The following is a 24,465-nucleotide window of genomic DNA, read 5'->3' as shown; positions in this document are numbered from 1 at the left end:
TGTGAGGTTGTATTGAAGTGTAGTGGTGTGGCTGTGTGACACCAAGTGTATAGTGTGACAGTATGTGGTTGTATTGAAGTGTAGTGGTGTGGCTGTGTGAATCCAAGTGTATAGTGTGACAGTATGTGGTTGTATTGAAGTGTAGTGGTGTGGCTGTGTGACACCAAGTGTATAGTGTGACAGTGTGCGGTTGTATTGAAGTGTAGTGGTGTGGCTGTGAGACACCACGTGTATAGTGTGACAGTATGTGGTTGTATTGAAGTGTAGTGGTGTGGCTGGGTGACACCAAGTGTATAGTGTGACAGTGTGTGGTTGTATTGAAGTGTAGTGGTGTGGTTGTATTGAAGTGTAAAGGTGAGACTGTGTGACACCAATTGACTAGTGTGACAGTGTGAGGTTGTATTGAAGTGTAGTGGTGTGGCTGTGTGACACCAAGTGTATAGTGTGACAGTATGTGGTTGTATTGAAGTGTAGTGGTGTGGCTGTGTGAATCCAAGTGTATAGTGTGACAGTATGTGGTTGTATTGAAGTGTAGTGGTGTGGCTGTGTGACACCAAGTGTATAGTGTGACAGTGTGCGGTTGTATTGAAGTGTAGTGGTGTGGCTGTGAGACACCACGTGTATAGTGTGACAGTGTGCAGTTGTATTGAAGTGTAGTGGTGTGGCTGGGTGACACCAAGTGTATAGTGTGACAGTATGTGGTTGTATTGAAGTGTAGTGGCGTGGCTGTGTGACACCAAGTGTATAGTGTGACAGTGTGTGGTTGTATTGAAGTGTAGTGGTGTGGCTGTGTGACACCACGTGTATAGTTTGACAGTGTGCAGTTGTATTGAAGTGTAGTGGTGTGGCTGGGTGACACCAAGTGTATAGTGTGACAGTATGTGGTTGTGTTGAAGTGTAGTGGTGTGGCTGTGTGACACCAAGTGTATAGTGTGACAGTGTGCGGTTGTATTGAAGTGTAGTGGTGTGGTTGTATTGAAGTGTAGTGGTGTGGCTGGGTGACACCAAGTGTATAGTGTGACAGTATGTGGTTGTATTGAAGTGTAGTGGTGTGGTTGTATTGAAGTGTAGTGGTGTGGCTTTGTGACACCAAGTGTATAGTGTGACAGTGTGTGGCTGTATTGAAGTGTAGTGGTGTGGCTGTGTGACACCACGTGTATAGTGTGACAGTGTACGGTTGTATTGAAGTGTAGTGGTGTGGTTGTATTGAAGCGTAGTGGTGTGGCTGTGTGACACCACATGTATAGTGTGACAGTGTGTGGTTGTATTGAAGTGTAGTGGTGTGGTTGTGTGACACCAAGTGTATAGTGTGACAGTATGTGGTTGTATTGAAGTGTAGTGGTGTGGCTGTGTGACACCAAGTGTATATTGTGACAGTGTGTGGTTGTATTGAAGTGTAGTGGTGTGGCTGTGAGACACCACGTGTATAGTGTGACAGTGTGCGGTTGTATTGAACTGTAGTGGTGTGACCGTGTGACACCACAGTGTGCGGTTGTATAAGTGTAGTGGTGTGACTGTGTGACACAAAGTGTATAATGTGACAGTGTGCGCTTGTATTGAAGTGTAGTGGTGTGGTTGTATTGAAGTGTAGTGGTGTGGCTGTGTGACACCAAGTGTATAGTGTGACTGTGCGGTTGTATTGAAGTGCAGTGGTGTGGCTGTGTGACACCACATGTATATTGTGACAGTGTGCGGTTGTATTGAAGTGTAGTGGTGTGGCTATGTGACACCAAGTGTATAGTGTGACAGTGTGCAGTTGTATTGAAGTGAAGTGGTGTGGTTGTATTGAAGTGTAGTGGTGTGGCTGTGTGACACCAAGTGTATAGTGTGACAGTATGTGGTTGTATTGAAGTGTAGTGGTGTGGCTGTGTGACACCACGTGTATAGTCTGACAGTGTGCGGTTGTATTGAAGTGTAGTGGTGTGGTTGTATTGAAGTGTAGTGGTGTGGCTGTGTGACACCAAGTGTATAGTGTGACAGTGTGCGGTTGTATTGAAGTGTAGTGGTGTGGCTGTGTGACACCAAGTGTATAATGTGACAGTGTGCAGTTGTATTGAAGTGTAGTGGTGTGGTTGTATTGAAGTGTAGTGGTGTGGCTGTGAGACACCAAGTGTATAGTGTGACTGTGTGCGGTTGTATTGAAGTGTAGTTGTGTGGCTGTGTGACACCAAGTGTATATTGTGACAGTATGTGGTTGTATTGAAGTGTAGTGGTGTGGCTGTGTGACACTAAGTGTATATTGTGACAGTGTGCGGTTGTATTGAAGTGTAGTGGTGTGGCTGTGTGACACCAAGTGTATAGTGTGACAGTATGTGGTTGTATTGAAGTGTAGTGGTGTGGCTGTGTGACACCAAGTGTATAGTGTGACAGTATGTGGTTGTATTGAAGTGTAGTGGTGTGGCTGGGTGACACCAAGTGTATATTGTGACAGTGTGCGGCTGTATTGAAGTGTAGTGGTGTGGTTGTATTGAAGTGTAGTGGTGTGGCTGGGTGACACCAAGTGTATAGTGTGACAGTATGTGGTTGTATTGAAGTGTAGTGGTGTGGTGTGTGATCCCACGTGTATAGTGTGACAATATGCGGTTGTATTGAAGTGTAGTGGTGTGGTTGTATTGAAGTGTAGTGGTTTGGCTGTGTGACACCAAGTGTGTAGTGTGACAGTGTGCGGTTGTATTGAAGTGTAGTGGTGTGGCTGTGTGACACCAAGTCTATATTGTGACAGTATGTGGTTGTATTGAACTGTAGTGGTGTGGCTGTGTGACACCAAGTGTATAGTGTGACAGTATGTGGTTGTATTGATGTGTAGTGGTGTGGCTGTGTGACACCAGTCTGTTGGCACCGTGTGTATAGTGTGACAGTCTGGTAGTGTGTTAGTATGACTGTGTTTGAGAGTGCTGTAGTGTGATTGCGTGTGACAGTGTGAATGTGTGGTTGCGTAATGTAGTGTTGTGTTTTGACAGTATGGCAGTGTGACCGCATGTGAACGTAGTAGTTTGACTATGTAGGACAGTTTGCCTGTGTTGCAGTGTAGTTGTGTGTCAGTATTGTAGTGTAACGGTAAGACAAATAGTGATGGCTGGAAAGTGTGATACTGAAGTCTGTGAAGATGGGAATATGTGAGAGTGTTGTAGTGTAGTAGTGTGACATTATATAGTAGTGTCACTGTGTTGTAGTGTAGTAGTGTGACAGTGAGTGAGTGAGTTTAGTTTTAACGCCGCATTCAGCAATATTCCAGCTAAATGAAGGCGGTCGGTAAATAATCGAGTCTGGACCAGACAGTGATCAACAGCATGAGCATCGATCTGCGCAATTTGGAACCGATGATATGTGTCAACCAAGTCAGCGAGCCTGACCACCCGACCCCGTTAGTCGCCTCTTACGACAAGCAAAGTCGCTTTTATGGCAAGCATGATTGCTGAAGACCTATTCTACCCCGGATCTTCATGGGTCAGTAGTGTGACAGTATATAGTGGTGTCCCTGTGTTGTAGTGTAGTATTGTTGGATTGTGACAGTATATAGTGGTGTCACTGGGTAGTAGTGTGTTAGTGTGGAGATGTGACAGTATATAGTGGTGTCACTGTGTAGTAGTATGTTAGTGTGGAGGTGTGACAGTATATAGTGGTGGCTCTGTGTAGTAGTGTAGTTGTGTTGGAGTGTGACAGTATATAGTGGTGTCACTGTGTAGTAGTATGTTAGTGTGGAGGTGTGACAGTATATAGTGGTGTCACTGTGTAGTAGTGTGTTAGTGTGGAGATGTGACAGTATATAGTGGTGTCACTGTGTAGTAGTATGTTAGTGTGGAGGTGTGACAGTATATAGTGGTGTCACTGTGTAGTAGTGTGTTAGTGTGGAGGTGTGACAGTATATAGTGGTGTCACTGTGTAGTAGTGTAGTAGTGTTGGAGTGTGGCAGTATATAGTGGTGTCCCTGTGTTGTAGTGTAGTATTGTTGGATTGTGACAGTATATAGTGGTGTCACTGTGTAGTAGTGTGTTAGTGTGGAGGTGTGACAGTATATAGTGGTGTCACTGTGTAGTAGTATGTTAGTGTGGAGGTGTGACAGTATATAGTGGTGGCTCTGTGTAGTAGTGTAGTTGTGTTGGAGTGTGACAGTATATAGTGGTGTCACTGTGTAGTAGTATGTTAGTGTGGAGGTGTGACAGTATATAGTGGTGTCACTGTGTAGTAGTGTGTTAGTGTGGAGGTGTGACAGTATATAGTGGTGTCACTGTGTAGTAGTGTGTTAGTGTGGAGGTGTGACAGTATATAGTGGGTGTCACTGTGTAGTAGTGTGTTAGTGTGGAGGTGTGACAGTATATAGTGGTGTCACTGTGTGTAGTAGTGTGTAGTGTGTGGAGTGTGACAGTATATAGTGGTGTCACTGTGTAGTAGTATGTTAGTGTGGAGGTGTGACAGTATATAGTGGTGTCACTGTGTAGTAATGTATTAGTTAGTGTGGAGGTGTGACAGTATATAGTGGTGTCACTGTGTGTTTATAGTGTAGTAGTGTTGGAGTGTGACAGTATATAGTGGTGTCACTGTGTTGTGTGTGTGTAGTGTGGAGTGTGACAGTATATAGTGGTGTCACTGTGTAGTAGTGTGTTAGTGTGGAGATGTGACAGTATATAGTGGTGTCACTGTGTTGCAGTGTAGTAGTGTTGGAGTGTGACAGTATATAGTGGTGTCACTGTGTAGTAGTGTGTTAGTGTGGAGGTGTGACAGTATATAGTGGTGGCTCTGTGTTGCAGTGTAGTAGTGTTGGAGTGTGACAGTATATAGTGGTGTCACTGTGTAGTGGTATGTTAGTGTGGAGGTGTGACAGTATATAGTGGTGGCTCTGTGTAGTAGTATGTTAGTGTGGAGTTGTGACAGTATATAGTGGTGTCACTATGTTGCAGTGCAGTAGTGTTGGAGTGTGACAGTATATAGTGGTGTCACTGTGTAGTAGACACAGTGTTAGTGTGGAGGTGTTACAGTATATAGTGGTGTCACTGTGTAGTAGTGTGTTAGTGTGGAGGTGTGACAGTATATAGTGGTGTCACTGTGTTGTAGTGTGTTAGTGTGGAGGTGTGACAGTATATAGTGGTGTCACTGTGTAGTAGTGTGTTAGTGTGGAGGTGTGACAGTATATAGTGGTGGCTCTGTGTAGTAGTGTAGTAGTGTTGGAGCGTGACAGTATATAGTGGTGTCACTGTGTAGTAGTGTAGTAGTGTTGGAGTGTGACAGTATATTGTGGTGTCACTGTGTAGTAGTGTGTTAGTGTGGAGGTGTGACAGTATATAGTGGTGGCTCTGTGTTGTAGTGTAGTAATGTTGGAGTGTGACAGTATATTGTGGTGTCACTGTGTAGTAGTGTGTTAGTGTGGAGGTGTGACAGTATATAGTGGTGGCTCTGTGTTGTAGTGTAGTAGTGTTGGAGTGTGACAGTATATTGTGGTGTCACTGTGTAGTAGTGTGTTAGTGTGGAGGTGTGACAGTATATAGTGGTGGCTCTGTGTTGTAGTGTAGTAGTGTTGGAGTGTGACAGTATATAGTAGTGTCACTGTGTAGTAGTGTGTTAGTGTGGAGGTGTGACAGTATATAGTGGTGGCTCTGTGTTGTAGTGTAGTAGTGTTGGAGCGTGACAGTATATAGTGGTGTCACTGTGTAGTAGTGTGTTAGTGTGGAGGTGTGACAGTATATAGTGGTGGCTCTGTGTAGTAGTATGTTAGTGTGGAGGTGCGACAGTATATAGTGACGTCACTGTGTAGTAGTGTAGTAGCGTTGGAGTGTGACAGTATATAGTGGTGTCACTGTGTAGTAGTGTAGTAGTGTTGGAGTGTGATAGTATATAGTGGTGTCACTGTGTTGTAGTGTAGTAGTGTTGGAGTGTGGCAGTACAGAAAACTTTCTAATTATTGGTACTTATATTATACAGTAATATTCAATTGTGAAAGAACTGAAGGTATTTATGAGCATTGCAGGAGTACGCTCTCCCAACTGCGAACAGAGAGACTAATCATTACCATCAGATCTGACCAAACATTATAATCCAGTACATCCTTACAGTGGTCAGGTATACCTCCGAGGAGGAATGACAGGAATACATCATCGTCTTCCATCCACATTTTAACAAAAATTTCTATGTCAAGAATATCACAGATTCTTTCAAATAGAGAATTCCTTTCTACTAAGTTATACTGGCATGACATAAAAACATGTTTCATAATGTCGTGAGCAACTGTACCACATAGACATTCCTTTGATTTTATTGGAGTTGCACCAAGCCTTATAATTCTCGCAATGTCAGTGAAGTTCTGAGGTCGTTCTAAAGAGAGTATCCATAGTCTATGTTCTCGTCCTGATCTTATTATTAGATATCTGGAGAGAGACAACCTTGTCTGTAGTACATTTACCAACTGCATTTGGTCATATGTAATTACCTTATCTTTGACTAGTTGCGACCAAGCATTTTTCTTCATAAACTTAGAATCACAAATGTAGTTACGGATTTCACTAAGCAGATTGTATTTGGAAACAAGACGTAACATGTTAAAAACAGGTGATTTCATATCAAACTTATTCTTGTATATCAGTGGTTCTTTGCAGTGGTATTGGCCAAGGCGGGCTAAAAACATTTGTTTAAAGCTGTATCTTGTGTTGGCATTACAGAGTTTACCAAGGAGTAAGAGGCTTTGTTGATCTATATATCCTTGTAGGGATGTTATCCCGACTGTATCTCTTACAATATCATTTGGCATGTACTTATTAAAGCCTTGGACTTTCTTACAGAAGTAACGCTGGATGATTTCTAGCATTTCATATTCTTTAGGAGACAATTTGCCCCAAACTGTACATCCATACAAACCACAAGGTAGAATCACTCGATTCCATACACGTACAGCCACTAAAAGATTCATACCGCCAAAGTAGAGGCCAGAGTCGTAGTTCATATTAATCAATTTTCTTAGCCTTTCACAGACAAGTTTTGTTCTCTCCGTAGAGCACTTAGTAGTGCTGATATGGACTCCAGCATAAACTACAGACCATTTAATAGGGAGATTAATTTCTCCAAGATACAGGTTAGCAGGTACGGATGCATTGCTACGTCCAAAGGTTACGGCAGCGCTTTTACCAACATTGTATTTTAGCTGCCACTTATTTGCATATAGTTCAGTCACCTTCAACAGTCTTTGGAGATCAGTTGGATTATTGGTGAGCAACGTAGTGTCATCAGCTAGCAATATTCCTGGGCATTTCCCCCAAGGCAGACACAGACCGCAGCCAGTATCATTTAGTTCATGTAGTAGATCATTTATATAGAGAGAAAATAGCCAGGCAGACAAAACACGACCTTGGCCCACGCCTTGTCTAATGTGAAATAGATCGGACTTAAAACCAGCAAAACTTACACATGAATGCATTGAACTATAGGATAGGCGTAGTATCCTCCAGAGTTTCCTAGTAATTCCAAGATTGTAGAGTTTGTAGAATAGACCGCCTAGCCAAACACGGTCAAATGCTTTCTCGTTATCAAGGAAAGCACAGTAGACGGGTGAATCCTTTTCGTTATAGTATGCAATACTTTCTACAAGAGTGAGAGCTGCTGTCTCAGCACTAAAGTCTTTTCTAAAGCCAAACTGGAAGTTGTGGGGAAACGTTATATTCTCAGCTGTCCACTTTTCAATTCTGTTAAGGAGCAATCTTTCAAACAGTTTGCTGAGAATCGACGTTAATGTTATTCCCCTGTAGTTGGAGGGGTCAGTTTTACTTTTACCGTGGCCTTTATGCAGGGGCAGAATATGGCCAACATTAAAAGCTTGTGGGATGTACTCGTATATGATGATATTGTTGAACAATGTCATGATATCCTTTATGAGGGATCTACCTGCATACTTGACATGTTCATTAGCGAGTCCATCGGGCCCTGGGGCTTTGTTACTTTTTAGCCTTTGGACGACAGCTATAATCTCGCTGAGATTGAACAGTTCATTCAGCGGTGAATACATGTCTCTTTCACATATATTTTAACTTTTCTCAAGACATTCAATATTTGATATTGACCGCTCGATTTCAAGTGATTATCAAAGCTACTTTCCAAGTTTGGTACAGATAGATCCTTGAAGTACTGACCAAAAGTGTTACAGATATTCTCTGCATTATTGCCTGCATGATTTTTGTATACTATACTGGTTACTAGACCTGTAGCTCGTTTATATTTTTTTGTAAGCTTAAAATATTCATGTACGTCTATTTCCGCTGCTTGATGGATTTCTTTCAGTCTATCATCTATGAGACTTTGCTTACATTGACGGTGTCTTTTTCTAAAGATACGTTTAGCTTCTTTGTATCTAGCGTAGTACACATTATTTCTGTCATGTACTTTCCCATTCTCGACCCAGAATTTCCTTCTATTGCGCATATCATCATGCAGTTTATTTAGATTTTCTGCTTTCCAATATGGTTTCAGAAATGGTTGAAACCTTGATGACGGGATACTTATAGACGCACATGCATGTAGAATATCAGTTATGTGCTGATTGTACATTTCAATATACTCGGCATGGGACGAGGAGTGAGGAAGGTCGTCTATATCGTAACGAAAGTAGTTTTCAGTTTCGTAACGATAGATCATACGGTCGACATCAGATGCCTTTCTCCAGCTGAGCCTAGACCCACCATAAGACACGCATGGATAATCAATTTTAACACATACATGAATGGGTAAGTGATCAGACACATTGTATGATATGTTGGTATCAATGGTGTAGCCTATAACGTTGTGGATATAGTCATTGTTTATAAATACATAGTCTATCATTGTTCTCGTACTTGCACTTTTGGTTGAGAACGTATATTTACATTTATCGTCTAAGGGCACGACTGAATACAGGTCGCGTTCGTCAAGTACTCTCTGGAGACAGTGAGATCGAGTCCTCTTGGCAACAAAGTGCCTAATGTCTGTATTAAAGTCTCCAGTGAGTATGGTTTGACAATACTGTGAATATATATCATATAGGTTCATCACATACTGGAGTTGGTCGATATAAACACTATCCAGGACATTTGTGGAAGGTAATCTTGTGCCAATAACGTAGGTAATACTACTGCCATGTTCTAGACTTATACCTAGCACCTGATCACTCTCGGACGCATCTAGTATTGACACTCTGCACCAGTCACCTTTACGCACAAAAACACATATGCCGCCTGAGCCTCTGTGGTGGGTTGTTGCGTCACAGCTACACTAACAGTAGACATCGAAATCGTCATGAATACCGTTCACGAATGATGAATTGTGTTCATTGAGCCAATGCTCGGTGACGAAGAAGATGTCTGTGCTATCCAGCCTTGTACATAGTTCACGGGTTCCGTACATAATACCTCTGATGTTCCAGGCTGCAATCCGAAGCATGATAAGTAAGAGGGTAGTATACGACATGTTTGACATTATCGTGAGTTTTCGTTTTCAGCTCCTAATCTATCGTTCGAGTACCATGCACGGTTTGGCACCCAGCAGGCCAGAACTTTTCATCCGATAGTACTACCTTAGCTCATTGCGTTGGGACATTCAGTCGGGTAGTGTAAGTTGGGTTTCGTCCTTCCCAATGCTTTAGAAGTTTCATGTAGCTAATTGTTACTCCCCTTTCAGATGAATAGTCCTTGATTGCATCTTTCACAATGTCAAAAGGCTGTTCCGCCTTTACGTAAGATAGCACGAGCCTTTTGTGTCGGAAGTGTGAGGCTCCCGAGAAAGCCTTTCACCACTGTTCTTTAAATTTAACCGTCCTTGTATGTTTATCTTCACTTGAGATTTCACGTGTTACGTCATTATTCACGTTATTGTTTTTCTGGTCAGGTGACATCTCCTGTTTGGGTTGTTGCGGGCTAATTAACGAGTTCTCGCCGTCACTTGGTTGGCTATCTGGAATTCTGATTGATTCACAATGAACCGTCGCTTGGGTTGTAATTCTGTTTCTCGGTGTTCTGTTCATGTCTTCGTAGCATGGACTTTTCACCGCTTCAGAGTACAAAAGCTTGTTTCTTGTGTTTATACAGTCAAGCTTCCCATCAATAGCACACGTTCTCTTGTTCAATAGCCATTATTTTAGAGTCTACAATGTCATGTAGAGTTTGAACTTCATTGCTTTTACACTTCAAATCATCTCTTAGCATAGATATATCATGCTTCAGACTAGCTTCCCGAGATTGATTTTAGTGAACTTGGATTTTCAGATATGCAATTTCCCTGTTTCTTTCTTCGAGGGTTGGAGTGTGACAGTATATAGTGGTGTCACTGTGTAGTAGTGTAGTAGTGTTGGAGTGTGACAGTATATAGTGGTGTCACTGTGAAGTAGTGTAGTAATGTTGGAGTGTGACAGTATACAGTGTTGTTACTGTGTAGTAGTATGTTAGTGTGGAGGTGTGACAGTATATAGTGGTGTCACTGTGTAGTAGTGTAGTTGTGTTGGAGAGTGACAGTATATAATGTTGTCACTGTGTTGTAGTGTGAGAGTATATAGTGGTGTCACTGTGGAGTAGTGTTGTAGTGTTGGAGTGTGACAGTATATAGTGGTGTCACTGTGTAGTAGTGTTGGAGCGTGACAGTATATAGTGGTGTCACTGTGAAGTAGTGTAGTAATGTTGGAGTGTGACAGTATATAGTGGTGTCACTGTGTTGTAGAGTAGTAGTGTTTTAGTGTGACAGAATATAGTGGTGTCACTGTGTAGTAGTGTAGTAGTGTGGATGCGTGACAGTATATAGTGGTGTCACTGTGTTATAGTGTAGTAGTGTTGGAGTGTGACAGTATATAGTGGTGTCACCTTGTTGTAGTGTAGGAGTGTTGGAGTGTGACAGTATATAGTGGTGTCACTGTGTTTAGTGTTGTAGTGTGACATTGCATAGTGGTGTCACTGTGTTGTAGTGTTGTAGTGTGACAGTATATAGTGGTGTCACTGTGTTGTAGTGTTGGAGTGTGACAGTATATAGTGGCGTCACTGTGTAGTAGTGTTGTAGTGTTGGAGAGTGACAGTATATAGTGGTGTCACTATGGAGTAGTGTTGTAGTGTTGGAGTGTGACAGTATATAGTGGTGTCACTGTGGAGTAGTGTAGAAGTTTTGTAGTGTGACAGTATATAGTGGTGTCACTGTGTAGTAGTGTAGTAGTGTTTGAGTGTGACAGTATATAGTGGTGTCACTGTGTATTAGTGTAGTAGTGTTGGAGTGTGACAGTATATAGTGGCGTCACTGTGTTGCAGAGTAGTGATTTAGTGTGACAGAATATAGTGGTGTCACTGTGTTGTAGTGTAGTAGTGTTGGAGTGTGACAGTTTATAGTGGTGTCACTGTGTAGTAGTGTGTTAGTGTGGAGGTGTGACAGTTCCGTGGTAAAGTGGTGTCCCTGTGTTGTAGCGTAGGAGTATGAAGGTATTGAGAATGTAATAAATGGTGGCGTTGTGGCTGTATAATGTAAACGTCTGCAGTTCAAACTGTTAATATGAATATATTTGCCATGTAGATCCACTATTCATCTACACGGGACTGCAAACCCAGCACATACTTAGCTGTAGGTTTTCAGGGGCTCCTTTCACGAAGCAGCCTTTATTAACTCCCATTCTTTAAAATTGCACTAAGGTTACATTAGCGACTTACGATCACCTTACTGCTTTGTGAAAGTAGGCCCAGTACTGTTCGGTACTTTGTGTGTGTTCAGGCGATGCCGGTACAACACTCAGCACCCTTTTCAAGGACTTCCACGCATGGCGGTTGGAGGACACCCCGCAGTTTGCCAACCACGGTGACAGCCTCTGGGACCTCAGTACATCACGGATGATAGAGAGACGTGTAAGTCATGCTGACAGGAGGTTGTGCTTGCTACCGCTTTATCCATGCTTAATCTGAGGTCGGCAATCCACGTTATTCTAACCCCTTATCTTTTCCATATCGTAAATAATTAACAATGTTTGTTGTTGAGGTTGTAATATCAATTGTTCCAGAATACAGCGGAGCACTTCCTAGAAAACCTTGAGCAGATTGACCAAACCGAACTGTCTGCCTCTGATTTGATTAGTTATCGGATCCTCAATCAGGTGCTGACCACGTATATTAAAGGCTTCAAGTGGAGCAGGTTGGTAGGACAGGGGGTGAGTTTAGCTTTACGCCGCTTTTAGCAATATTACAGCAACATCACGGCGGTGGTAGGACATAAATCAAATCATGTATATGTATATAACTGGGCACTCCGTCACCAAACCAATCGTAAAGTGTGTCCAACGACGCTCTATCATTCCGCCATGCACAAAACAGTAACCCGTATAGATCTGTGTATCCAAAGGCATTCGATCATGCATTTCGGACCGGTGTTAACACGCCACTTCACTTGAACGGATAAAGTCTTGTGATTGTGTGAAGCGCTGTATCCTTCCCAGGAGTCTCTGTTAGTCTGCTACTGTTATCTGGCCAACATCTCCTGCCCTCAATGACAGCATTCCGCATACCAATAAATGCCGTATTTGAGCAATTTTCAGTTGATTGATTTGCTTATCAACAACGAAATCAATTGATTTTCCAAGTTATCGAGCTGTGATCACAGACTTGATGTTTCCTTTGATCGTAGCACGACACGTGCATATCTAAAATCAGTGTATGGTGCACACGCTGAGTTACAAGCAAACATAATTATGATATGAATAAACATGGCTATATGGGGGTTAAAGGTATAGGTGTTGCAATGTTTTTTTAAGGGTAGTATATTCTAATGTTGTTGCACTCGGTGACTATGACAGAGGATATAGTGCTGCTGTGGAGTAAAATCAGTATACAAGGACCGTTAGTTCGATATAAAACGCTCATTCTACAGATTCGGGTTACTCAATCCTCTCGACTTCCTGGAGGGTATACAGCTTGATCCGGACCAGGTGATGCAGGATGAACCCTTCCTTACACGTGCCGACTATGATAACTTCATCGTCCGTCTTCAGAATACTCCATTCCAGGTCTGTTGTCATGGTAACATTCGTAAGGGGAATAATTGTTTACTTTTTCGTCAATGCTTTCAGTGATAACATTTCTTGTTATTTTAGATTCTTTATAATGCGATTTAAAACACGATTTTCCAAACAATGAATGTCTTACAGCTCTGGCCGTTGTCGACCACCACGGGAGTCTTCGTCTCACTTAAACATGCATGTATTAATTTTGAACAGTTCGGATAATTGTTCATTATGTTTACAATAGAGATGAACTAAAGATTGTTTGTCGTGTTTGACAGGTCAACCAGTACATAGAGCTGTGCAGATCAGCAATAGCAATGGACGGGACGTCATCAAACTCGTCAGTGGCAAGTACAATTACTTACCATTTCAAATAAAATAATTTGTGATGTAAAGTACACGTCTCACGGCATTTATAGAAAATATGTACAACTATACTTGTTATTGGAGAAGCAATATAATGATAAGCTGTTGGTTTGCCTGTAGGATCGTGTGCCGACAGAGCGGTTGGACCTGGACCCAGAACATTCGGCCTTATATCAACCATTCGCAGCCCATCTTCAACAATTGCCAATGGATATTCAAGTCAAGTAAGTCACGTATTCGTCATCCAAGATTTATTTTTCAATGCGAAATATATTACAGTCAGGGATCTGATGATTTGTGAAACGCTGTATTGACGGACTGATTGTTATGTCCCGCTTGACAGTACTACTGCAGCTCAACCAAGGCGGCCAAGGCCGGGGTTATTTATCAGGTGCCTGAAATCGAAGTCGTTTTCCATGGTATACAGTATGACATTCTGTGACGATCAAGTCATCATTTATAGTCATTTCACGAAAAAACGCTGAATAGTACGGATCTATTCAGTCCCCAGTCTTTTGGTGATGCACTCAATTACAGCAATTATACCTTACCAAACAATGAACAACTTGCCTTTCATCCTACTAGTAGTTTTTTTCTAGCAAATGATGATGATGATGATGATGATGATGATGATAAAACGAACTTTCTTCATTTTCGCAGAAGGGATTTGAGAGGGAGAGCGCACGTGGCAATCCTAGGTGTACTTAATACACTCTACCTTTGGAAGACATTCCTTGAAAAAGTAAATTTGCAGTTTAGCACGTTTTTCTGTGTTTCAACTAACAACTTCTTTGATTTCACTACAACATGTATCATAAAATAATGTTATTTCCAAAACTCTTTGTAACGACATCGTAGTTGTAATAAGCTTGATATCTCTTCCTGCAGGAACATATCCCAAACACTAGGCCAAAATCGGGTGCGGGATCTTTTCTCTTCGAACTGGACTATTACAAAGCGTGTCTCGAATGGCATCTGTCCATAGACATGAGCCCAGAGAGGGTTCACCAGATAGGGCTGCAGGAGATTGAGCGGATCAAAGGGCTGATTGACAAGGTGAGACATAACGAGGTGATAAGACGACAAAACAACATAGTCTGGAGCGGATACAGAAGGTGAGGTGTGACAACTGGGTTGGGGGAGGGTGGTGCTGATACAGAAGGGGAGGGGTGAGAACTGGGTTGGTGGAGGGAGGTGCTGATACAGAAGGGGAGGGGTGAGAACTGGGTTGGTGGAGGGTGGTGCTGATACAGAAGGGGAGTGGTGAGAACTGGGTTGGTGGAGCGTGGTGCTGATACAGAAGGGGAGGGGTGAGAACTGGGTTGTGGAGGGTGGTGCTGAAACAGAAGGGAGGGGTGAGAGCTGGGTTGGGGAGGGTGGTGCTGATACAGAAGGGAGGGTGAGAACTGGGTTGGTGGAGTGTGGTGCTGATACAGAAGGGGAGGGGTGACAACTGGGTTGAGGGAGTGTGGTGCTGATACAGAAGGGGAGGGGTGAGAACTCGGTTGGTGGAGGGTGGTGCTGATACAGAAGGGGAGGGGTGAGAACTGGGCTGTGGAGGGTGGTGCTGATACAGAAGGGGAGGGGTGAGAACTGGGTTGGTAGAGGGTGGTGCTGATACAGAAGGGAGGGGTGAGAACTGGGTTGGTGGAGTGTGGTGTTGATACAGAAGGGGAGGGGTGAGAACTGGGTTGGTGGGGGTGCTGATACAGAAGGGAGGGGTGAGAACTGGGTTGGTGGAGTGTGGTGCTGATACAGAATTGGAGGGGTGACAACTGGGTTGAGGGAGTATGGTGCTGATACAGAAGGGGAGGGGTGAGAACTGGGTTGGTGGAGGGTGGTGCTGATACAGAAGGGGAGGGGTGACAACTGGGTTGGTGGAGGGTGGTGCTGATACAGAAGGGGAAGGGGTGAGAACTGGGTTGGTGGAGTGTGGTGCTGATACAGAAGGGGAGGGGTGAGAACTGGGTTGTGGAGGGTGGTGCTGATACAGAAGGGGAGGGGTGAGAACTGGGTTGGTGGAGGGTGGTGCTGATACAGAAGGGGAGGGGTGACAACTGGGTTGGTGGGTGGTGGTGCTGATACAGAAGGGGAGGGGTGAGAACTGGGTTGGTGGAGGGTGGTGCTGATACAGAAGGGGAGGGGTGACAACTGGGTTGGAGGAGGGTGGTGCTGATACAGAAGGGGAGGGGTGAGAACTGGGTTGGAGGAGGGTGGTGCTGATACAGAAGGGGAGGGGTGAGAACTGGGTTGGTGGGTGGTGGTGCTGATACAGAAGGGGAGGTGTGAGAACTGGGTTGAGGGAGTGTGGTGCTGATACAGAAGGTTAGGGGCGACAACGGGTTGGTGGAGGGTGGTGCTGATACAGAAGGGGAGGGGTGAGAACTGGGTTGGTGGAGGGTGGTGCTGATACAGAAGGGGAGGGGTGAGAACTGGGTTGGCAGAGTGTGGTGCTGATACAGAAGGGGATGGGTGAGAACTGGGTTGGTGTAGTGTGGTGGTGCTGATACAGAAGGGGAGGGTGAGAACTGGGTTGGTGTAGTGTGGTGCTGATACAGAAGGGAGGGCTGACAACTGGGTTGGTGTAGTGTGGTGCTGATACAGAAGGGGAGGGGTGAGAACTGGGTTGGTGGAGGGTGGTGCTGATACAGAAGGGGAGGGGTGAGAACTGGGTCTGTAGAGTGTGGTGCTGATACAGAAGGGGAGGGGTGACAACTGGGTTGGTGGAGGGTGGTGCTGATACAGAAGGGGAGGGTGACAACTGGGTTGGTGGGTGGTGGTGCTGATACAGAAGGGGAGGGGTGAGAACTGGGTTGGTGGAGTGTGTGCTGAGAAGGGAGGGGTGAGAACTGGGTTGAGGGAGTGTGGTGCTGATACAGAAGGTTAGGGGTGACAACGGGTTGGTGGAGGGTGGTGCTGATACAGAAGGGGAGGGGTGAGAACTGGGTTGGTGGAGGGTGGTGCTGATACAGAAGGGAAGGGGTGAGAACTGGGTTGGTAGAGTGTGGTGCTGATACAGAAGGGGAGGGGTGAGAACTGGGTTGGTGTAGTGTGGTGCTGATACAGAAGGGGAGGGGTGAGAACTGGGTTGGTGTAGTGTGGTGCTGATACAGAAGGGGAGGGGTGAGAACTGGGTTGGTGGAGTGTGGTGCTGATACAGAAGGGGAGGGGTGACAACTGGGTTGGTGGAGGGTGGTGCTGATACAGAAGGGGAGGGGTGACAACTGGGTCTGTGGAGGGTGGTGCTGATACAGAAGGGGAGGGGTGACAACGGGTTGGTGGAGTGTGGTGCTGATACAGAAGGGGAGGTGTGACAACTAGGATAGGGGAGTGTGGTGCTGATACAGAATGGGAGGTGTTGCTACTGGGTTGGAGGAGGGTGCTGCTGATGTAGAAATATGGGGACTATTGGTTTCATGTAGCAAGGTCGTTAAGGTACATCTGGTCTCGCACTGATAACACTGTTCACATCTACACCGAGACGTCTCATATGTTTTAGCAAGGAAGTGGTTTTTACATCCATCTCCCTTGCTCAACTAAATAGCGTATATTCTGCGTTTACAGAACGATTTCCTCTCCAGGTTATGGAAGGACAGAATTTCAGTGGATCGGCTGGTGAATTCTTTGCAATGTTTAGGAACAAGACGTCTTTGCATCTGCAAACAGAGGTAAGTTTTGTCCTAGATAGCCCACTATACCATACATATTGTACGTCACTCACCACAAGGTTATGGTTGGATTTATGAGGCTTATCAATCTGTCAACCTTGTGCTTATGTTTCCCACAGGACGAACTGCTGGAAACTTACCAGAAAATTGTGAATGAGACTGTGAAGCCCCGACTGCCTGAGATGTTCAAGAATCTCCCCGATCTACCTTTGAAGTAAGTTGTAACACTTCGTTGCATCTTTAGATTAGTATAGTATAATTGATACCACATTTCAAAAATATTTTGCCAAAGCAGTCTACATGATCCATGGACTAGATCTAACGCACAAAAAGCTGGAATTGCCACGGGTAGGACTTGATGTTTGCTGCACTTGTTTGTGAATGTGCTTTAGGGTGAAGGCTATGGAGAACGATGGTCCATTGGCGATGTATGCACCCATGTCCGCTGATGGCTCACGGCCCGGTACATTCTTCATCAATCTACATCGATCTGAAGAAAGGTGTGTATGGCTGGCTAATTCTGGTGACTTTACAGACATTCCCTGTCCAATGTTTACATCAGAATCATGGTAAGTGTACATGAAGCACGTTTTTAGATTCCTTTATAAGTATCGTTTGAATGAATCATGAAACGTGGACACATGAATACTATTACGACCTGCAGGTCTGGGAGGCCTGCGGCATGGGTCCAACCGTCCGTTCTGTATGTAGGAATAGAATCATCAAGGTATGTCATATGTCGAGGCTGTCTTAACATAGGAATATATATATATATATATCATCTGTCATACTGTGGGTTGTATGTTAACATAGGAATATACATATCTGTCATACTGTATGTTCTATGTCAACATAGGAATATATATCATCTGTCATATTGTTTGTTGTATGTTAAAATAGGAATAGATATATATATCATCTGTCATAATGTTTGCCGTATGTTAACATAGGAATAGATATCATCTGTAATACTGTATGTTGTATGTTAACATAGGGATGTATATATCATCTGTCATACTGTATGTTGTATGTCAACATAGGAATATATATCATCTGTCATACTGTGTGTTGTATGTTTACATAGGAATATATTTATCATCTGTCATACTGTGTGTTGTATGTTAACATAGGAATAGATATCATCTGTCATACTGTATGTTGTATGTCAACATCGGAATATATATCATCTGTCATACTGTTTGTTGTATGTTAAAATAGGAATAGATATATATAATCTGTCATACTGTTTACTGTATGTTAACATAGGAATATATATCATCTGTCATACTGTTTGTTTCATGTTGAAATAGGAATAGATATCATCTGTCCTACTATATGTTGTATGTGAACATAGGAATAGATATAATCTGTCATACTGTTTGTTGTATGTTAACATATGAATAGATATCATCTGTCCTACTATATGTTGTATGTGAACATAGGAATAGATATAATCTGTCATACTGTTTGTTGTATGTTAACATAGGAATAGATATCATATGTCATACTGCGTGTTGTATTAACAGACGAAGCCTAGACAAATGTCTCCCTCCCAGGACATTTACATAGGAGCAGATTACATTACATTAAATAATACATTTAAATTACCGAATACTGTTGCAAGCATTAAGATGAAAGTATACAAGTCACTCATATGTACAGACTTTCACATAGGGTACATAGCCATAACGGTGCATCCATACTTTCACACAAGTGTACATACGCGCGTACACACAAACACAGACACACATATCTATGTAATAAAGATAAATAATATGGCCATTTACACTGCGCTGACTTCCACTATGCTCGGGCTTGCTCTAAGTGCATACAACATATGGGTATTATTACCCCGGATAACCCAAGCTGCTTGTGAGACACGAGACGGTTAATAGTCATAAGACTCATCCCATCGGGTACCCATTTTCTGATGGGTGAACAGGGGCAATTGTGAACAAACGTACTTGCTGAAGGTGAGGTCACATGTATGTTTGGTTGTGGGGCAGGACAGAAGTCCTAGAAACTCTCAGGATTAAAGGTGCAAAACGCGATCACCCATCCAAGGACACTCCTTGACCAACGCTACTTAAATTCACTGGATTTGTGTATGATAGCGATCAGTTCTGTGTTGACACAGGAGTATAATGCATCCTTCTAACTGCGTGTTCTCTGTTGACTCAGGCGTATACTGCATCTTTTAACCATGTTCTGTGTTGACACAGGAGTATATTGCATGTTCTAACCATGTGTTCTGTGTTGACACAGGCGTATACTGCATGTTCTGACCATGTGTTCTGTGTTGACACAGGCGTATACTGCATGTTCTAACCATAAATTCTGTATTGACACAGGCGTATACAGCATGTTCTAATCATGTCTTCTGTGTTGACACAGGAGTATACTGCATGTTCTAACCATGAATTCTGTGTTGACACAGGCGTATACTGCATCCTAACCACCAATTCTGTGTTGACACAGGCGTATGCTGCATGTTCTAACCATGTGTTCTGTGTTGACACAGGAGTATAGAGCATGTTCTAACCATAAATTCTGTGTTGACACGTGTATACTGCATGTTCTAACCATAAATTCTGTGTTGTCAGAGGAGTATACTGCATGTTCTAACCATGTGTTCTGTGTTGACACAGGAGTATACTGCCTGTTCTAACCATGAATTCTGTGTTGACACAGGAGTATACTGCATCCTAACCATCAATTCTGTGTCGACACAGGAGTATACAGCAAGTTCTAAGCATGAATTCTGTGTTGACACAGGCGTATACTGCATGTTCTAACCATGTGTTCTGTGTTGACAAAGGAGTGTACTGCATGTTTTAACCATGTTTTGTTGACACATGAAATCTGTTCTAACCATGAAATCTGTGCTGACACAGGCGTATACAGCATGTTCTAACAATGAATTCTGTGTTGACACAGGAGTATTCTGCATGTTTAACCACGAATTCTGTGTTGACACAGGCGTATACTGCATGCTCTAACCATGAGTTCTGTGTTGACACAGGCGTATACTGCCTGTTCTAACCATGAATTCTGTGTTGACACAGGCGTATACTGCATGCTCTAACCATGAGTTCTGTGTTGACACAGGCGTATACTGCCTGTTCTAACCATGAATTCTGTGTTGACACAGGAGTATACAGCATGTTCTAACCATAAATTTGTGTTGACACAGGCGTATACTGCATGTTCTAACCATAAATTCTGTCTTGACACAGGCGTATACTGCCTGTTCTAACCATGAATTCTGTGTTGACACAGGAGTATTCTGTATGTTTAACCACGAATTCTGTGTTGACACAGGGGTATACTGCATGCTCTAACCATGAGTTCTGTGTTGACACAGGCGTATACTGCCTGTTCTAACCATGAATTCTGTGTTGACACAGGAGTATACAGCATGTTCTAACCATAAATTTGTGTTGACACAGGCGTATACTGCATGTTCTAACCATAAATTCTGTCTTGACACAGGCGTATACTGCCTGTTCTAACCATGAATTCTGTGTTGACACAGGAGTATACTGCCTGTTCTAACCATAAATTCTGTGTTGACACAGGCGTATACAGCATGATCTAACCATAGATTCTGTGTTGACACAGGCGTATACTGCATGTTCTAACCATGAATTCTGTGTTGACACAGGAGTATACTGCATCCTAACCATAGATTCTGTGTTGACACAGGCGTATACAGCATGTTCTAACCATGAATTCTGTGTTGACACAGGCGTATACTGCATGTTCTAACCATGGGTTCTGTGTTGACAAAGGAGTGTACTGCATGTTCTAACCATGAATTCTGTGTTGACACAGGCGTATACATCATGTTCTAACAATGAATTCTGTGTTGACACAGGATTATACTGCATGTTCTAACCATGAATTCAGTGTTGACACAGGCGTATACTGCATGTTCTAACCATGTGTTCTGTGTTGACACAGGTGTATAATGCATGTTCTAAGCATAAATTCTGTGTTAACACAGGCGTATACAGCATGTTCTAACCATGAATTCTGTGTTGACACAGGAGTATAATGCATGTTCTAACTATATATTCTGTGTTGACACAGGAGTATACTGAATGTTCTAACCATGAATTCTGTGTTGACACAGGCGCAAACTGCATTCTAACCATAAATTCTGTGTTGACACAGGCGTATACTGCATGTTCTAACCATGTGTTCTGTGTTGACACAGGCGTATACTGCCTGTTCTAACCATGAATTCTGTGTTGACACAGGCGTATACAGCATGTTCTAAGCATAAATTCTGTGTTGACACAGGATTATACTGCATGTTCTAACCATGAATTCTATGTTGACACAGGCGTATACTGCATGTTCTAACCATGTGTTCTGTGTTGACACAGGAGTATACTGCATGTTCTAAGCATAAATTCTGTGTTGACACAGGCGTATACTGCATGTTCTAACCATGTGTTCTGTGTTGACACAGGAGTATAATGCATGTTCTAACCATAAATTCTGTGTTGACACAGGCGTATACTGCATGTTCTAACCATGAGTTCTGTGTTGACACTGGAGTATACTGCATGTTCTAACAATGATTTCTGTATTGACACAGGAGTATACTGCATGTTCTAACCATGAATTCTGTGTTGACACTGGAGTATACTGCATGTTCTTACCATAAATTCTGTGTTGACACAGGCGGATACTGCATGTTCTAACCATGAATTCTGTGTTGACACAGGCGTAAACTGCATTCTAACCATAAATTCTGTGTTGACATAGGCGTATACAGCATGTTCTAACCATGAATTCTGTGTTGACACAGGAGTATACTGCATGTTCTAACCATAAATTCTGTGTTGACACAGGCGTATACTGCATGTTCTAACCATGAATTCTGTGTTGACACAGGAGTATAATGCATGTTCTGACTATATATTCTGTGTTGACACAGGCGTATACTGCATGTTCTAACCATGAATTCTGTGTTGACACAGGAGTATACTGCATGTTCTAACCATAAATTCTGTGTTGACATAGGCGTATACAGCATGTTCTAACCATAAATTCTGTGTTGACACAGGCGTATACTGCATGTTCTAACCATAAATTCTGTGTTGACACAGGAGTATACTGCATGTTCTAATAATAAATTCTGTGTTGACACAGGCGTATACTGCCTGTTCTAACCATAAATTCTGTGTTTACACAGGCTTATATTGCCTGTTCTATGCATAAATTCTGTGTTGACACAGGCGTATACTGCCTGTTCTAACCATAAATTCTGTGTTGACACAGAGGTATACTGCATGTTCTAACCATGTGTTCTGTGTTGACACAGGAGTATACTGCATGTTCTAACCATGTGTTCTGTGTTGACACAGGCGTATACTGCCTGTTCTAACCATAAATTCTGTGTTGACACAGGAGTATACTGCATGTTCTAACCATGAATTCTGTGTTGACACAGGCGTATACTACCTGTTCTAACCATAAATTCTGTGTTGACACAGGGGTATACTGCATGTTCTAACCATGTGTTCTGTGTTGACACAGGAGTATACTGCCTGTTCTAACCATAAATTCTGTGTTGACACAGGCGTATACTGCATGTTCTAACCATGTGTTCTGTGTTGACACAGGCATATACTGCCTGTTCTAACCATAAATTCTGTGTTGACACAGGAGTATACTGCATGTTCTAACCATGAATTCTGTGTTGACACAGGCGTAAACTGCATTTTAACCATAAATTCTGTGTTGACATAGGCGTATACAGCATGTTCTAACCATGAATTCTGTGTTGACACAGGAGTATACTGCATGTTCTAACCATAAATTCTGTGTTGACACAGGCGTATACTGCATGTTCTAACCATGAATTCTGTGTTGACACAGGAGTATAATGCATGTTCTGACTATATATTCTGTGTTGACACAGGCGTATACTGCATGTTCTAACCATGAATTCTGTGTTGACACAGGGTATACTGCATGTTCTAACCATAAATTCTGTGTTGACATAGGCGTATACAGCATGTTCTAACCATAAATTCTGTGTTGACACAGGCGTATACTGCATGTTCTAACCATAAATTCTGTGTTGACACAGGAGTATACTGCATGTTCTAATAATAAATTCTGTGTTGACACTGGCGTATACTGCCTGTTCTAACCATAAATTCTGTGTTTACACAGGCTTATATTGCCTGTTCTATGCATAAATTCTGTGTTGACACAGGCGTATACTGCCTGTTCTAACCATAAATTCTGTGTTGACACAGAGGTATACTGCATGTTCTAACCATGTGTTCTGTGTTGACACAGGAGTATACTGCATGTTCTAACCATGTGTTCTGTGTTGACACAGGCGTATACTGCCTGTTCTAACCATAAATTCTGTGTTGACACAGGAGTATACTGCATGTTCTAACCATGAATTCTGTGTTGACACAGGCGTATACTACCTGTTCTAACCATAAATTCTGTGTTGACACAGGGGTATACTGCATGTTCTAACCATGTGTTCTGTGTTGACACAGGAGTATACTGCCTGTTCTAACCATAAATTCTGTGTTGACACAGGCGTATACTGCATGTTCTAACCATGTGTTCTGTGTTGACACAGGCATATACTGCCTGTTCTAACCATAAATTCTGTGTTGACACAGGAGTATACTGCATGTTCTAACCATGAATTCTGTGTTGACACAGGCGTATACTGCCTGTTCTAACCATGAATTCTGTGTTGACACAGGCGTATACATCATGTTCTAATCGTGTGTTCTGTGTTGACACAGGGGTATACTGCATGTTCTAACCATGTGTTCTGTGTTGACACAGGGGTATACTGCCTGTTCTAACCATAAATTCTGTGTTGACACAGGAGTATACTGCATGTTCTAACCATGTGTTCTGTGTTGACACAGGAGTATACTGCATGTTCTAATCATGTGTTCTGTGTTGACACAGGGGTATACTGCATGTTCTAATCATGTGTTCTGTGTTGACACATGGGTATACTGCATCCTTCTAACCGCTTGTTCTGTGTTCACACAGGGGGACATACGTCATGGTGCCCATCACGCTGCATGAATCAATACCCGGCCACCACCTCCAGGTAATGTACGTCACACAGACGACAAACGTCATCAGTGTCCGTCATTACTCAGATGCTGAAAGGAAACCACACACACGCGGTCAAAATTAGTTTAGCTCATACTCTCGTGAATTACTGGATGGAATTACTGAAGTGTGTATTAAGCATATTGCATGTTACCGTCATGAAACGGCGTCTCAGCTAAACGTAAGAGCACATCAAGAGTTCCTCCATGATCTGTGTTGGACATTAAAATGAAATCAAAAGCAGGCTGACACTGAGACTCGAACCAATGGTCATGATCGGTTTCTCCTTCGCCTGCAGTTTTCGCCAGCTTTAACCTCCACTTCAAAAATACCAAGTGGTAG

At 42.9% G+C, this 24,465-nt stretch overlaps 1 protein-coding gene across 1 annotated transcript in view; it reads left to right on the top strand.

Annotated features, from left to right (window-relative positions):
- Positions 1 to 24,465, top strand: part of LOC124285646 — a 46,536-nt gene that overhangs the window by 3,616 nt on the left and 18,455 nt on the right. Inside the window, exons 3-13 of the mRNA XM_046721907.1 lie at positions 11,692 to 11,822; positions 11,975 to 12,105; positions 12,838 to 12,973; positions 13,249 to 13,317; positions 13,457 to 13,560; positions 13,997 to 14,090; positions 14,225 to 14,392; positions 16,918 to 17,004; positions 17,124 to 17,218; positions 17,397 to 17,504; positions 24,058 to 24,118. Coding sequence (XP_046577863.1) covers positions 11,692 to 11,822; positions 11,975 to 12,105; positions 12,838 to 12,973; positions 13,249 to 13,317; positions 13,457 to 13,560; positions 13,997 to 14,090; positions 14,225 to 14,392; positions 16,918 to 17,004; positions 17,124 to 17,218; positions 17,397 to 17,504; positions 24,058 to 24,118 — 1,184 coding nt within the window. The remainder of the gene's footprint in view (positions 1 to 11,691; positions 11,823 to 11,974; positions 12,106 to 12,837; positions 12,974 to 13,248; positions 13,318 to 13,456; positions 13,561 to 13,996; positions 14,091 to 14,224; positions 14,393 to 16,917; positions 17,005 to 17,123; positions 17,219 to 17,396; positions 17,505 to 24,057; positions 24,119 to 24,465) is intronic.

This window comes from Haliotis rubra, unplaced genomic scaffold, assembly GCF_003918875.1.
Source record: "Haliotis rubra isolate DU_JTF1 unplaced genomic scaffold, ASM391887v1 Scf365, whole genome shotgun sequence".
NCBI classification, from domain to species: Eukaryota; Metazoa; Mollusca; class Gastropoda; order Lepetellida; family Haliotidae; genus Haliotis; species Haliotis rubra.
The sequence above is the reverse complement of the archived record's forward strand: the minus strand, read 5'-3'. Positions and strand labels throughout refer to the sequence as shown.